Source organism: Pan troglodytes, chromosome 3 (genome assembly GCF_028858775.2).
Source record: "Pan troglodytes isolate AG18354 chromosome 3, NHGRI_mPanTro3-v2.0_pri, whole genome shotgun sequence".
Classification (NCBI taxonomy): domain Eukaryota; kingdom Metazoa; phylum Chordata; class Mammalia; order Primates; family Hominidae; genus Pan; species Pan troglodytes.
Genome location: NC_072401.2, coordinates 6,392,370 through 6,407,713, shown reverse-complemented (window position 1 = coordinate 6,407,713; position 15,344 = coordinate 6,392,370). Strand labels below are relative to the sequence as shown.

Sequence of the window (15,344 nt, the reverse complement as noted above, 5' to 3'; positions counted from 1 at the left end):
TGGGTCACACCTGCTGCCCACCTCCCCACGAAGCACCAGGCACAGTGTCAGTCACAGATGTCTCTCCTTTCTCTCCACCTGTCTCACATTCGCTATGCTGTGGGTGTTTGTGCCCAGAGGGAGTCAGACAGCTGTGTCCTTAAACACATCCCCCATTCTCTCTGAGCCTCTGTTTCTTCATGCATAAAATGGGAATGAAAATATCAACATTGGAGGATCATCAAGAGGATAAAATAACAGCATGTAAAGACCTCACAGGGAACGGGCCCAGAGGACACCCAGCAAGTGAAAGCCGTTACAATGATCGCTGGCCATGCTCTGCAGAGGGGTTTCTCCTCCAGCTAGGATGCCTGGTGTTTGTGGTCAGGGCGGGTGTCTTGTAGTTGACAGTTTACAGAATGATTTCAGGTTCATTGTTCAGAGTAGTATCAACCCCCACTTTACAGCTGGGAAGACGGAGGCTCTGTCACCACACATGCTCTGCTGTCTGCACTGTAGCAGATGCAGGTGTGTGTGTGTGTGTGTGTGTGTAATTGCTGTTGTGTGAAGTCCTCTCCTTCCCCTGCCTTCCCCTCCCAGGTTTCTAGGCTCATTTCAAATGTCGTCTTCCACCCCCAGGCCCTGCGCATCCCTTCCTGTCAGCAGTGTGCATGGTCAGCCCCACCTTGGGCTTGGCTTTGGTCTGCCCTGTCCCCTCTTCCAGCACAGGACAAGGTGGCCACGTATTAGTCCATTTTCACACTGCTGATAAAGGCATACCTGAGACTGGGTAATTTATAAAGAAAAAGAGGTTTAATGGACTCACAGTTTCACGTGGCTGGGGAGGCCTCACAGTCATGGCAGAAAGCTGAAGGCACATCTTACTTGGCAGCAGACAAGAGAGATTGAGAGCCAAGTAAAAGGGGAAACCCCTTATAAAAACATCAGAGACTTATTCACAACCACGAGAATAGTATGAGAGAAACCACCACCATGATTCAATGATCTCCCACCTGGCCCCTCCCACAACACATGGGAATTCTAGGAGCTGCAATTCAAGATGAGATTTGGGTGGGGACACAGCCAAACCATATCAGGCCATCATCTCTTTCATCCTCCCGTCCATCCTTCTGTCCCTGCACCCCTGATCTCCACTCCAGCACTGTCCCTAACAAACATTGTTGGCGGGTAACCCTGTGGTGGTCTGTCTCCCTGTGGCTGCAGAAAGAAAAGCTGTCAGCGCAGGCGTCTCTGAAGCGGCACACCTCCCTGAATGACCTCAGCCTGACGAGGGATGAGCAGGAGATCGAGTTCCTGAGGCTGCAGGTGCTGGAGCAGCAGCACGTCATTGACGACCTCTCACTGGTACATCTAGCACAGCTGGCGCGGCTGCCCCTGGCAGGGGTGGCACCAGCTGACATGGGTGTCAGGAACGGGCGTTGGGGCTCAGGGTGATGCTGCTGAGCTGGGTCAGGGTCAGGCAGTGCTGACTTTGGGACTCACCAAGCTCACCCTGGTGTGCACATTCCTGCTTCATTCTGCCAGTAAGCAGCCTTGGCTTAAATGAGATCACTGGTACTTGGGGACAGTTTCCATGGCTACCCTTTTCTCACATCTTCTCCCTAGCTTGCTGTGGTTGAGAAGCATCAGTTTTAAGGATGTCTTTTGGCCTTTAGAGACTGGGCATGATCTGTTCCAGAGAAGGCTTTTTGTTTGTTTGTTTGGTTGGTTGGTTGGTTTTTAGCTTAGCAGTTGCAGACTGTGAGTTTAGGCCCACAAACTTGAACCTTATAACCAGACCAGCACCTTGCTAAGACTGCCTGTGTGAGTTTTGGACGTGTATATGGGGCGTGCATCTATCAAAGGGGGTTGAGTATGTCCTAAGCGGTGGAGAATTGCATCCAGAGAATTCCACAGCTCTCTGTGAAAGGAACTTTGGCAACAGGCAGAGAACACCTGCAGGGAGCTTTAGTTGGATCTTAGAAGTAGAACGTGTTCTGCTCACCGAAGTGGGTGTGTGATGGTTCCATGCACTGGTTTTCGAAGAATAGAAAAGCTAGTGATCAAAATTCTAGAAAAGGCTTTGATTATAATTTTCATGTTCATTTTGCCTGCCTCCATCTCCCTCTACCTCTTTAACTTCTCTCTTTCTTCCTTTCACCCATCCATCCATCCATCCCTCCATCTATCCATCCATCCATCCATCCATCCACCCACCCACCCATCCACCCATCCATCCATCCACCCATCCATCCATCCACCCACCCATCTGTCCACCCATCCATCCATCCACTCACCCATTCTTTCATCCTTCCATCCACTTATCTATGCATACATCTATCTATCCATCCATCTTTGCTTCATTACACAAAAGACTCAACGCAGCTTAGGATCAAAAATATATTTCAGTGAAATAACAATAAAGTCAAAAGGTGGATAATAAACTCTCCCTGTAGCTCTCAGTTCAGAGAAGCAGCCATCACTTGGGCACTTAGAACTTGAACTAGCCATGCCTGGTGCGGATGGGCAGGCCCAGCTCCCTTTGAGAGCCAGTGGCTTTGGTTCGTGAGATGTGAGGCTGGCTGGAAATGCCAACCGTTGTGTTTCCTTCTAGGAGAGAGAACGGCTGTTGCGCTCCAAAAGGCATCGAGGGAAAAGTCTGAAACCGCCCAAGGTGAGCCGGCGATGGTGCACCTGCCCTGCCTTGCCGCTGTGTCACGGATCTGCAGGGCAGATGGGTCGTGGAGTGGGGAGGTTTTACAGAGGGATCCTGAAGCAGACACACACATCTCTGCATGCCTGATGATGAAAAGCCTGTCATCACCGTCTCTCAAAGCAACATAAATATGGCCGTGTCATGTGACCCAGTTATTGTAATTTATTCATGGAAAACTTCCTGATGTATTCTCCACTTAGGCTTCAGGGTATATTCACCCAAAATTAAAAACATAAATACTTAAACCTTTTGAAGGATTTAAGGGACATTCAGAGTTGGTTTATATGAGAGCATATCCTGTTGTGAAAAAATCAGGAGCTTTGTGTTTTTCTGGAATCATGCAGAACTGTAGTCTTTTTTGGAAAATATAGGTCTTTTGCTATTTCCTAGTAACAGTGTCTGAAGGAGCTGGGCTTATAAAATTCAAATGCCCACAGGGACCAATCTGGAATGTAAAGAGCACACTGGAGCTGATACCAAAAAAAAAAAAAAAAAAAAAAAGCATAGTTTGCCTTTAAACCTGTAAACCTATTTTTGGCTTCCACAAAGACACAGTTCTCCTCTCTATTTTTTTGTTTGTTTGTTTGTTTGTTTGTTTGTTTTTTTAGACAGAGTCTCACTCTGTTGTCCAGGCCGGAGTGCAATGACACCATCTCGGCTCACTGCAAACTCCACCACCCAGGTTTAAATGATTCTCCTGCCTCAGCCTCCCGAGTAGCTGGGACTACAGGCACATGCCACCACGCCGGGCTAAATTTTGTATTTTTAGTTGCGGCAGGGTTTCACCATTTTGGCTAGGCTGGTCTTCTCTCCTTTTTATTGAACACAAGTGCCCCGTTTGGTTTATCTTTTGATCGAGATGTGGTTATAGAGAAATATTTCTCATCTGTAAGGGAAACAGCTGTGCAAATGTGATAGTGAATGGCCAAAGACATGTAGTCTTGGTGTCAGGGTGACAACAGGGAATGGTGGGGACTGTGGCAAACTGGGCCCTGAATCCTGGTTGCTATAAGAAGGTGGACCGATGGCATCAGATAGTCCAGTTTTTCAAGAGAAATATAAATCCTTATGTGTTAGCTTCCTAGGGCTGCCTTAACAAAGTACCACAAAATCAGTGGCTTAGAGCCACAGAAAAAGGCCGGGCACAGTGGCTCATGCCTGTAATTTCAGCACTTTGAAAGGCCAGGGTGGGTGGATCACTTGAGCCCAGGAATTTGAGATCAGCCTGGGCAACACAGCAAGACCCTGTCTCTACAAAAAATTTAAAAAAATAGCTGGATGTGGTGGCACCTGAAGTCCCAGCTACTTTGGAGGCTGAAGCAGGAGGACTGCTTGAGCCCAGGAGGTCAAGGCTGTAGTGAGTCATGATTTTGCCACTGAGCTCCAGCCTCAGTGACAGAGCAAGACCCTGTCTCAAAAAAAAAAAAAAAAAAAAAAAAGGAAAGGAAATGTATTATCTTACAGTTCCAGAGGCCAGAATGCTGAAATTAAGGTGTCGGTAGAGCCACGTTCCCTCCCTCTAAAACCTGTAGCAGACCCTTCCTTTCCTCTTCCTAGCTTAGAGTGGTTTCCCAGCAATCTTTGGTGTCCTTGGTTTGCAGCTTGAACTCCAATCTCTGCCTTCATTGTCAGTGACATTCTACCTGTGTGTCTCTGTGGCTTCACGTATAAAGCCACCACTCATGCTGGATTAGGAGTCCACCCTACTCCAACGTGACCTCATGATAATTTAACTACATCTGCGATGATCCTATTTCCAAATAAGTCACATTCTGAGGTACTGGGATTAGGACCTTAACCTGTCTTTTTGGGGGGATACAGTTTAATCCATAACACGTTACTTTATGTGAAATTGAAGGATTTAAATGCTGGATTTTAAATGTCTGTAATATTAAATGTCCGAATACAGGTTGAACATCCCTAATCCAAAATCCAAAAATCCGAAATCCAAAATGCTCCAAAATCTGAAACTTTCTAAGCACCAACATGAGGCCAGGGAAATTTCACACCTGGCCTCATGTGACAGGTTGCAGTAAAAACACTGTCAAAACTTTGATTCATGCACAAAATTATTTAAAATATTATATACAATTCCCTTCAGGCTATGTATTATATATAAAGTGTATATGAAACAAATGAATTTCATGTTTAGACTTGGGTCGCATCCCCAAGATACCTTATTCTGTTTATGCAAATATTCCAAAATCTGAAAAAACATCCAAAATTCCTTCTGGTTCCAAGCATTTCAGATAAAGGACACTCAGCCTGTAAAATATATACCTGTGGGCCACATAAAATATATCTATGGGTGCAATTTGGCTCCCAGGCTGCCTCCTGGTGGCCTTTACTGCAGCGTTCAGGTAATGCCCTTAGAGTGGCCTGGCTCATTGATGATTTGCTAGGTCCTGGATTCTCAGATGAGTGGGTATTTATACAATCTCATTGAATTCTCACAGCCACCCCATGTAGTTGGTATTATTTTTTCAATTTTACAGCTACAGAAGACATATATATATGAAATATAGAAAAAACTCAGAGAAAAATTAAATTGACAAGGCTGAGTTTCAAACTCAAGTCTGAGACTACAAGGCCCAAGCTTTTCCCACCAAGCCAAGTCGAACACGGGACAAATTTCTGCACATTGACATTAGAAACTCAGAAATAGGAAGTGGTTTGAGTAGAACTTGTCTATATTTATTTGTTTGTTTGTTTATTTTATTTTTTATTTATTTACTTATTTTTTTGAGATGGAGTTTCGTTCTTGTTGCCTGGGCTGGAATGCAATGGCACAATCTCGGCTCATTGCAACCTCTGCCTCCCAGGTTCAAGCGATTCTCCTGCCTCAGCCTCCCAAGTAGCCGAGATTACAGGCCTGTGCCACCATGCCCGGCTAATTTTGTATTTTTAGTAGAGACGGGGTTTCTCCATGTTGGTCAGGCTGGTCTCGAACTCCCGACCTCAGGTGATCCACCCGCCTCAGCCTCCCAAAGTGCTGTGATGACAGGTGTGAGCCACTGCGCCTGGCCTATATTTAAATATATACTTCTATAGAAGACATAGAACCACATTATAGAATATCTGGGAAATAAAAAGTGATCTATCACCGCGGTGCCTCCCCGGCACATTGGTGTTGCTGTTTTAATTCATTTCCCCAGCTGGAACTGCGGTATACACATTTGCACCCTGGATTTTATTTAACATTAGACTGCAAGCCTTTATCCTGTGATAGCTGTCATTGTAAATGTAAATTTTTATGGCTACATAATCTGTTGAGGAGATGGACCATAAACGGGTTTACTGTTCTACTATTGTGGGGCACACTGCTTTCAGCTCCTCAGCCCTATGAATGATGCTGCAATAGCTGTGCTTCTGTTTACACAGACAGCTCTTTCTGGCCCAGCTCTATTTTATTCCCTGACTGTTGAACATGTCATTAAGTGACTGTACCATTATTTAGCTACCCTTTCCCCTACCTTTGGACTTGCTGTTTCCGTAAATGTCACCACAGCAACCAGCTTTTGTCTGGAAAGCTGTGTCCATAATCAGAATAGTTTCCATGCATAGATTCCCAGAAGTTGAAACGTGGCTCAGAGGGTGAGAAGGCTTTGACCAGAGACCATCGCGCCCACCCCACCCCACTGCCTCATGGAAGAGTTGCACCATTCTGCACAGCTGCTGGGAGTGTGCGTAACAGCCATTTTCACCATGGGACATATGTTTAAAAGGCACAAATCTAAAGACTGTGCAGTTTGTCCCATTAATGGGATGTGCTGTGGCGTTACACACCCCATAGAGCTTCCACGTGGGGTTTTGAAAAATCCATTGTTGAGCCAAGAATTTATTTTTAAAGTCTATATCAGAATGCCTGGAATTAAACAGAGGTTTCTTTTTCCCCCCGTCCCTCATCTTCCTGACTTCTTTCTTTCTTTCTCTCTCTCTCTCTTTCTTTCTTTCTTTCTTTCTTTCTTTCTTTCTTTCTTTCTTTCTTTCTTTCTCTCTCTCTCTTTCCTTCCTTCCTTCCTTCCTTCTTCTTTCTTTCTTTTTTCTTTTTCTTTTTTGAGACAGACTTTTTGCTCTTGTTGCCCACACTGGAATGCAATGGCATGATCTTGGCTCGCTGCAACCTCCACCTCCCAGGTTCAAGTGACTCTCCTGCCTCAGCCTCCCAAGTAGCTGAGATTACAGGCATGTGCCACCACACCTGGCTAATTTTGTATTTTTAGTAGAGACGGGGTTTCACCATGTTGGCCAGGCTGATCTCAAACTCCAGACCTCAAGTGATCCACCTGCCTCAGCCTCCCAAAGTGCTGGGATTACAGGCATGAGCAACTGCAACTGGCCATTCTTCCTGATTTCTGAATGTGTTTATGGGAGGAGAAATTCACAAAGGGTTAGAATTGAATCGTGATTTGCTACATTGCCTGTACAACAGGCAAGGACAGGGGCTGTGTCTGTCCTGCCCACTGTGGCCTGTTCATTGCCTGGCACAGAGTAGGTGTTGACTAAATAGTCCCTAAATAGTTGTTGGCTAAATAAGCGAATTGCCTTTACTGGAAAAATGTACTTGTATGACACTGGATTGTTGCAGAAGAACGGTGATGTGTGGTCACTTTAATGAAGATAGTTCCGTGTCATTAGGAGGCCGAATTTGGGGATCTGTGTAGAAACTTTCCTGAGTTGGTTTAGGGTCTTTTCTATTCACTGTTTCCTGGGCCCACCAGCATTTTTTCTTTTTCTCAAGATTCAGTGTAGACTTCCGTGTGGACCAAGTTTTCTCCCATGTTCCTACTTAATCCTGGCATTGTGCAGGGCTGGATTGAATTGATACTTGGATCCATCGGGGCCCAAGCAGGTTTTGTAATCCAGGGTTGCCTTTTAGGCCTAAGAAGCTTCTCTTTCTTCTCTACCACAGGCCACAGGCATTCAGTACACTTGGCTTTCTGTATCTGTGGGTTTCACATCCGTGGATTCAACCAACCTCTGGTTGAAAACCTTCAGGAAAAAAAAATGGATGGTTGCATCTCTACTGAACATATACAGACTTTTTTACCTTTTCTTTTTGTTTTGAGATAGAGACTCACTCTGTTGACCAGGCTGGAGTGCAGTGGTACGCTCTTGGCTCACTGCAACCTCCACCTCCTGGACTTTTTTTTCCTTTTCATTATTCACTAAACAATACAGTCTAAAACTAGAGTCATGCATTCCTAAACAACAGGGACACATTCTGAGAAATGCGTCATTAGGCGACTTTGTCATGCCAACATCATGAAGTATACTTGCACAAACCCAGATGGTCTAGCCTCCTACACACCTAGGCTATTCAGTCTAGCCTGTGGCTTCTAGGCTGCAAGCCTGTGCCGCATGCTACTGTACTGAATACTGTAGGCAGTTGTAATCCAATGGTATTTGTGTATCTAAACATAGAAAATGTACAGTAAAAATACAGTATTATGATCTTATGGGACCGTTGTTGTATACTGTTGAGGATTGAGATGCTGTTATGCTGCACATAGCTGGGTTTACAGGGCATCTGCATTGCATTAGGTATGATATTATAAGTAATCTAGTTAAAGTGTACAAGAGGATGTGCGTAGGTTATATGCAAGCACTACACCAATTTGTATAAGGGGCTTGAGCAGCCATGGATTTTAGTATTCGTGGGAGGTTCTAGAACCAGTCCCCCATGGATACCGCAGGATGACTAGACTAGTTTCTTTTTCCCCTGAAATGCCCCCATCACTCTCTGTCCATCACACATGGAAGTGTTTTAACACTTTGCCAAAGGTTTTGCTTGACAGAGTACTGTGGTGAATGCATTGAAAGTTCCAGAACTTTCCAGAAATCTGACAGCCCCATCCCTGCTCCCCAGCTCCTGACTTTCTGTCAGAAAGACCCTAGCAAACCTCCCTGGACTCCCTGCAGGAGGGTGCCTCCAGTCCACTCCCACACCCCAGCTTGCAGAAGATGCAGTCAGGGCAGAGCCTTGCAGAAGATGCAGTCAGGGCAAAGCAGAGGGTGTCCACCTTTGTCTTCCCGGAGCGTTTGTGTCCCTGAGGGCCATGACTCTGTCTTACTGGGCCTGTCCAACAGTCCCCTTATGGGATCTCCTCCAGGGACAAGATTGGTGTCGATCGTCTCATTTCCCAGGGAGCCTGCTGGTTCAGCGTGGGCTCACGTTAGCCCCAAAGGAGAGGTTGGGGGAGAAGGATCCTGAGTGGTTCCTCGGACTGTGCCCTGGGGACTGGGGTAGGGGGCTTGCTCAGGACCTGGGCCTCTGGCCATGTGGCAGTAAATTGTGTTGCAGGCTGTTGGAACTTGCACAGAAGCTATATCATCACAGAGTTCTAAGCATATGCATAATGGCTAAAAATCAGTACAGTTTATGCACACACCTTGGTTGAAAGAAGGATCCATCATTTTGGATAAGGTTGGGAAATTGTAGCCCCAAGCAGTATGGGAGTCAGACCCTAGCTACTAGCTGGATGGGATTGGCCAAGTCATCTAAACTCTCAGAACCTCAGTTTGATTCTTAAAATGAACATTATATCCATGGGATCTAAGGAAGCTTCTGGTTCTTTGCTTGGTGCATAGCAGGTTATCAGGAAGTCAGAGTATCTCCTTCTTCCTTTACCTTATAGCTCAATAACTTTCCTTTGGAGGGCCTGTGAAATGCAGATTCCCAGGCCATGCCCACACCCTGCCTCCCCCACTAATTTATAATAGTGAGGTGGGATCTCAATGCCCTTTGCAGTAATCATCCTTTAAGGGAGGGCTGGGGACTGTGCTGGGAACCATCAAAGCACCATTGGAAGGAGAGGCCCTTTCTTGGGCCAGTGCTTCGGTGCTGTGTCCCCTCCTCCCCAAATGACTTTGGGTCTGCTGTTGCCAGGGGTTGGAGGATGCCTGAGGTCTGGCGGGCCATTTTTGTCAGTGGCTCTTGCATCCATTCTGATGGGACCTATCAAAACATGCAGGACCTATCTAAACTTTACTCCTAGCCCCACGCCCCTGAGGCCAAGCCTGCTGCCTGGTGGAGGGAAGGACACCCCTGAGGCCAAGCCTGCTGCCTGGTGGAGGGAAGGACACCCCTGAGGCCAAGCCTGCTGCCTGGTGGAGGGAAGGACACCCCTGAGGCCAAGCCTGCTGCCTGCTGGAGGGAAGGACAGACACTGGCAGCTGGTTGTACAGTACCTTTGCCTGCCTAGGAAGCTCAAGCACTTTTTTTTTTTTTTAAAGACAGAGTTTCTCTCTGTCGCCCAGGTTGGAGTGTAGTGGCGCGATGGATCTCAGCTCACTGCAACCTCCGCCTCCCGGGTTCAACCAATTCTCGTGCCTCAGCCTCCTGAGTAGCTGGGAGTGTGCCACCAGGACTGGCTAATTTTTTTTGTATTTTTAGTAGAGACAGGGTTTCACCATATTGGCCAGGCTGGTCTCGAACTCCTGACCTCAAGTGACCTGCCTGCCTCGGCCTCCCAAAGTCAAACATTTTTTCATCATGTGCATGCATTTTTCATTTGCAAGTTTTGCCAAAGCTACCCATTTTTTCCTTCATGGTTGTTTGCAGTTGATCTTATTCCTAGGCTGCCTTCCCCATGGATGTCACCAGTCTGTGAGCTCATGAGGGCTGGATGGTCCCCTGGGATCCAGCTACTCGAAGCTGCTGGCACAGTGCCCTGCACTCAGAGGGGCTAATAGTAGTGACTGCGTGAAACCAGTGGCTACTTTATGTCTGTTTACAGGGCTGGCCTCGGTTGGTGTGTAACTGTGGGCCCTTTGCTGGGAGGGGCGAGGGCTTGTTCCCTTCTGGCTCAGCAGTGTCCCTGTCACCTGGTCCCTCCTCCACAGCAGCCATCAGGACTCATTTCATGCAGCTCTGATCAAAGGTAAAGAGGGCATGGGCAGCAGGACTTTGTCCCAGCCTCGCCAGCTGAGTAGCTGATGTAAATCAAACGGTCTCTGAGGCAGCTCTCAATCAATTTAGAAGTTTATTTTACTAAGGTTAAGAATGTACCCTGGAGACAGATCTGAGCCTTTCTCCAAAGATGATTTTGAGGGGTTCAATATTTAAAGGGGAAAAGCGGGCTGGAGGGGAAAGAGGGGGTGTGTGGTCACATGACTGAATCCACAGGTTGTGAGAGAAAAGGAGCAGGTAGGGGAATAGTCCAAATTATGTAATTGTCTTGTGCTCAGTAAATCAACACTTTACATAAGATAAGGTGAACATGGAGCAGCTACCTGTAGAGATGCTTAACCTTTTATCTGCAGCTCTCTGCTTAGGAACAAAAGGAAAGGCAGCTTCTTGCATGACTCAGCTTTCAGCTTAAGTTTTTCTTTTTGGTGGAGTGAACTGGGGTTCAGAGTTTTTATTTTCCTTTCACAGCGGGCTCTGTGCCAGAAGCATGGGAGGCCCCTCTGAGCATTGCTCCATGTCCCACCTGCTGGGGGCCCTTTGGTAAAGGACTCGGGGAAGATGTGGGTCCTGGGGATAGGACACTGGGGTGATTATGAAGAGACGGGGGCTGTGTCCTGGACCACACGCAGGCATCTCAGCAGACAAGCACACACACCATCTGTGCCGGTCCTGGAGGTACCGCCAGAGAAGCTGCAGCTGGTGTGGGTAGAGCAGAGCTCGGGAGCCTGACCTGGCCACAGAGGCCAGCTGGGTACCTTGTCCAGGGTAGCAAACACCAAGGGGACATCCAACTCCCATTTGCAGACTTGGGAAGGGACAGGTGCCATTACCTATGGTGGTTCTAGGTAATTTGTTCACACAGGGCAGGAAACCCCAGCGCCAGGAGTGAGCAGGGTGGTGAGTCCTGGTCTCAGGGAGAAGCTGCTGCAGAGGCTGGGTCTGTAGGTGCCTGGCCTCCTGCCTGGTTTCAGGAGGTGACTTCAGGCCCCGTGGGGAGGGGCTTGAGGCAAAGGTTCCAGATTGCAGCCCCGCCCCTCCAGGCCCCTCTGTCTCAAGTCTACACTGCCTGGGGTCAGGCCCAGCTGTCTTAGGTCTGCACTGCCTGGCCGGGTGGTGCCTCATTAGGAAACATGGCTTAAAGGGTAGTCGGCACTAAATTGAGTAGCACAATCCAGTCACTCAGTTCATCTGATGGAAACTTCCAAAGGAATAGAGCATCATGCATTGTTGAAGTTGAAACATACATGAACTTTGCTATGTACATTTCTTCTTTTATGAATTGTCCATTGCCCTTTAATATTGCTTTGGTATCTGTCAAAGTACAGACGTTTTACTTTTTTGTGGTAAAGTCTGTCCATTTTTTCTGCCGCATGAGAGTTTTTGCTTTTGATATTATGTCTGGTGACGCTTCTCCGAGACATGGAAGACTCTCAGAGACATCCCTTCTGGGCAGGTGAATCTGAAGACTTTGATCTAGTTAAAAAAATCAGTTTTTCTATTAAATAATGGTTTGTTTTGGCCTATAAAAATGGTAAAACGCTGACAAAATGATGGTAGAGAAGCCAATGAATTTGGCAAGTCTAGGGTGCCTATGAGGTTGTCGGGGAAGAGCAGATAAATTTCCCAAACACATGAGGACAGAGGCAGCTCCTCGGTTTGGGTCCTGAGGGAGAATCTATCGTGGCGTTGCCATTGCTAGTGCTGCCCCGGGGGCCTTGCGATTGTCTGGGGACCCAGGGCCTGTGCCATGGTGTTGACAACAGGCTCTCGGCTCAGGGAAGACAGGATCTGGGAGGAAGGTCCCCAGAGAATAAACTGGTTCGGAAGCTGTCCTCCGTAACGAATGCACCCTAGCCCGCCCCTGGAAACCTCTCCCTTCAGCCCGCGGTTGGCATGGCCAGCATCTGGGCTCTGCCCTGGAGCTGGCTTCCCTTTTACTGAAGGTGCGTCTTCTGGCGCACTCCTGTTCTCGGGACCCTGCAGCAGACGGGTCCACAGGAAGCCGTGGAGATGCTAGGGCGGGTGTGTTAGAGGAAAGGGGAGTGCGTGGGGAGAGAATTGGTGCTTTTTCCTCGGACTGGAGGAAGCCCTGAAAATGGATGCCGACGAGGTGGCTTTTGCCTAAGCCCACGCACAGGGGCTGGTGTGTCTGCAGCATCACGCCACCATGGAATATGTCCTCTTTGTGCTGTACTTCTCTTTCTTCCTGTGTCTCTGCGCCCTGGTGTGCCTGTACTTCTCTGGCTGCCAGGAGATGACCTATAAGCATGAAGGTAGGCAGCTGGTTCAGGGTTTTGTGTTTTGAGGTTCTCTGGCAGTCCCTGGCTGTGGCCGACCGATGCTCCTGCCTGTGACAGGTGGCTCTGTTGAAAATGATAGGAAGGTAAGAAGACAGGTGGCTGAGAGAGACTGGATCCGGTTGGGGGGCTATTTGTTTTGGGGGTACCTCCTCTTTTTCCCTCTGCTTCATCTGACCCGCTAAGGAAGAGCACCTCTGTATATGCAAAGTGTAAATGGAGGAGACATGTTTACTCTTCATTCATTTTGCCAAAACTGAATCTTTTTTTTTTTTTTTTTTTTTTTTTTTTTTTTGAGACAGGATCTTGCCCTGTCACCCAGGCTGGAGTGCAGTGGCACAATCACAGCTCACTGCAGCCCCAACCTCCCAGGCTCAAGTAATCTTTCCACCTCAGCCTCCCAAGTAGCTGGGACTACAGGCATCAGCCACCATACTCGGCTAACTTTTTAAATAACTTTTTGTAGAGATGGATTCTCACTATGTGGCCCAGGTTGATCTTGAACTCCTGGGCTCAAGCGATCTTTCTGCCTCAGCCTCCCAAAGTGCTGGGATTACAGGCATGAGCCACTGTGCCCGGCCAAAACTGAATCTTAATCTGAATCTGGATTCATCTGTAGAAACGAGTCAACAAGGAGAGGCTTTGGTTGCAAGGAACATGGAAGGCTAGAGGAATTACCTTTTTATTCAGTAGATGGGCTCAGAATGAGCAAATGGTGGACATTTTTGCTCCTAATGTATCTCTTGTGAGGAAAAACCTAGAGACTCTTAGAAGAGTGGAGACACAAAAAAATGAAGTTTCTTTCATGTTTGCCATTTTTTTTAAAGCCCACTATGTGCCAATCATGAGAGGAAACAATGTTTTCTGAGCGGTTCTCCCCTCATCCCTTGAGAAGCAGGTGGTGAATTATTTCCTGCATTTTTTGAAAATGCAGTGCAAAACCAGTTGCATTGCCTTCAAGGAAGACAGCCACTGTGTTTTTACTTTAAACATTAATATATCATTTCTATTTTTTTATTAATAAAGGCACAAATATATTGAGAAATCGAGTACATGTAGGCTTACTGCATAATATAATCACTCAACAAAACTTTTCTCTAAAGGAAACAAACTAACCCAGTGTTATAAAATGTTATAAACACTAACCCAGTGTTATAAAATGTTATAAAAAAATGTTAAGGCTGGGCGTGGTGGCTCACACCTGTGATCCCAGCCCTTTGGGAGGTCAAGGTAGACGGATCACTTGAGGTCAAGAGTTCGACACCAGCCTGGCTAACATGGTGAAACCTTGTCACTACTTAAGAAAAAAATATATATACAAAAATTAGCCAGATGTGGTGGCACGCACCTGTAATCCCAGCTACTTGGGAGGCTGAAGCAGAAGAATCGCTTGAACTTGGGAGACGGAAGTTGTAGTAAGTTGAGATTGCACCACTGCTCTCCAGCCTGGGCGACAGAAGGAGATTCTGTCTCAAAAAAAAAAAAAAAAAGTTAAAAAAATTTTAAAAATACCCAGCATAAAAACCTGAGGGGTTGGGTCCCAGACAACTCGTTGCTGCTATGGGAACTCTGTGTGTGCCGTGCCTGGCTGTGGATTCCTCTGCATTGCTGCAGGATTCAAATTGGACTGCCCTTTTGTGTTTGGTTTCTGCTCTAAGAGCTGCTTCCTCTTTCCCTCAAAGCAGCATAGTTCTGTGGAGTCTTGGTCTCTGGGGCCATATGATATGATACTGTCGGGGGCTCCACTGGGTCTGGAGTTAGGCTGTTTGCGAAGGTTGCTCTACGTTAAACACAGGCGGCAACATCGGTAGTTAATGCCCTGTATTAGGGCTTGGGAGTTGAGTCCTTAACTAGCAGTCCTGTAGGGTCTTCGGCAGCATTGGTAGTTAATGCCCTGTATTAGGGCTTGGGAGTTGAGTCCTTAACTAGCAGTCCTGTAGGGTCTTCGGCAGCATTGGTAGTTAATGCCCTGTATTAGGGTTTGAGAGTTGAGTCTTTAACTGGTAGTCCTGCAGAGCCTTCACAATGGATCGTCCTAGGTAATTGAGCATTGAGTCGTTGCCCCCAGGAGGGTCCCTGATGCTGACGTGGATGGTCACAGCCCAGCAGTGTGTTCTAAATGTTTGGAAAGTGTGTAACTTGATGATGCTTCCTGGGCTACAGCAACAAACAGACTCATCCCCAAAGGTCTTGCAATTAGCAGTGTTTACAAGAAATAAGGTCAGCTCAGTGGCTGCTCAGAAAAATGTGGAACGTGGAGCTCAGGGGGGTGACCTGTGTGTGCAGAAGAGCTTGAGTGAACCTGGAGCTCAGGGGGGTGACCTGTGTGTGCAGAAGAGCTTGAGTGAACCTGGAGCTCAGGGGGTGACCTGTGTGTGTGCAGAAGAGCTTGGGTGAACCTGGAGCTCAGGGGGGTGACCTGTGTGTGCAGAAGAGCTTG

At 47.2% G+C, this 15,344-nt stretch overlaps 2 protein-coding genes across 6 annotated transcripts in view; both read left to right on the top strand.

Annotated features, from left to right (window-relative positions):
- The window catches only part of JAKMIP1 (janus kinase and microtubule interacting protein 1), a 178,317-nt gene that overhangs the window by 118,868 nt on the left and 44,105 nt on the right, over positions 1 to 15,344 (top strand). For all 5 annotated transcript variants that reach the window (XM_054682737.2, NM_001427999.1, XM_016951245.4 and 2 more), the window contains 2 exons: positions 1,204 to 1,344; positions 2,594 to 2,653. In XM_054682737.2, the coding sequence (XP_054538712.1) occupies positions 1,204 to 1,344; positions 2,594 to 2,653 (201 nt within the window). The remainder of the gene's footprint in view (positions 1 to 1,203; positions 1,345 to 2,593; positions 2,654 to 15,344) is intronic.
- Positions 2,662 to 14,388, top strand: LOC129143684 (uncharacterized). Its single transcript, XM_055078643.1, has one exon. The coding sequence runs from the start codon at positions 12,775 to 12,777 to the stop codon at positions 12,910 to 12,912; it is 138 nt and encodes a 45-aa protein (XP_054934618.1). The 5' UTR covers positions 2,662 to 12,774; the 3' UTR covers positions 12,913 to 14,388.

What these genes read in the sequence shown, in the direction of transcription:
- LOC129143684 (XM_055078643.1), top strand. Translation starts at nt 12,775, where the DNA reads ATGGAATATGTCCTCTTTGTGCTGTACTTCTCTTTCTTCCTGTGTCTC.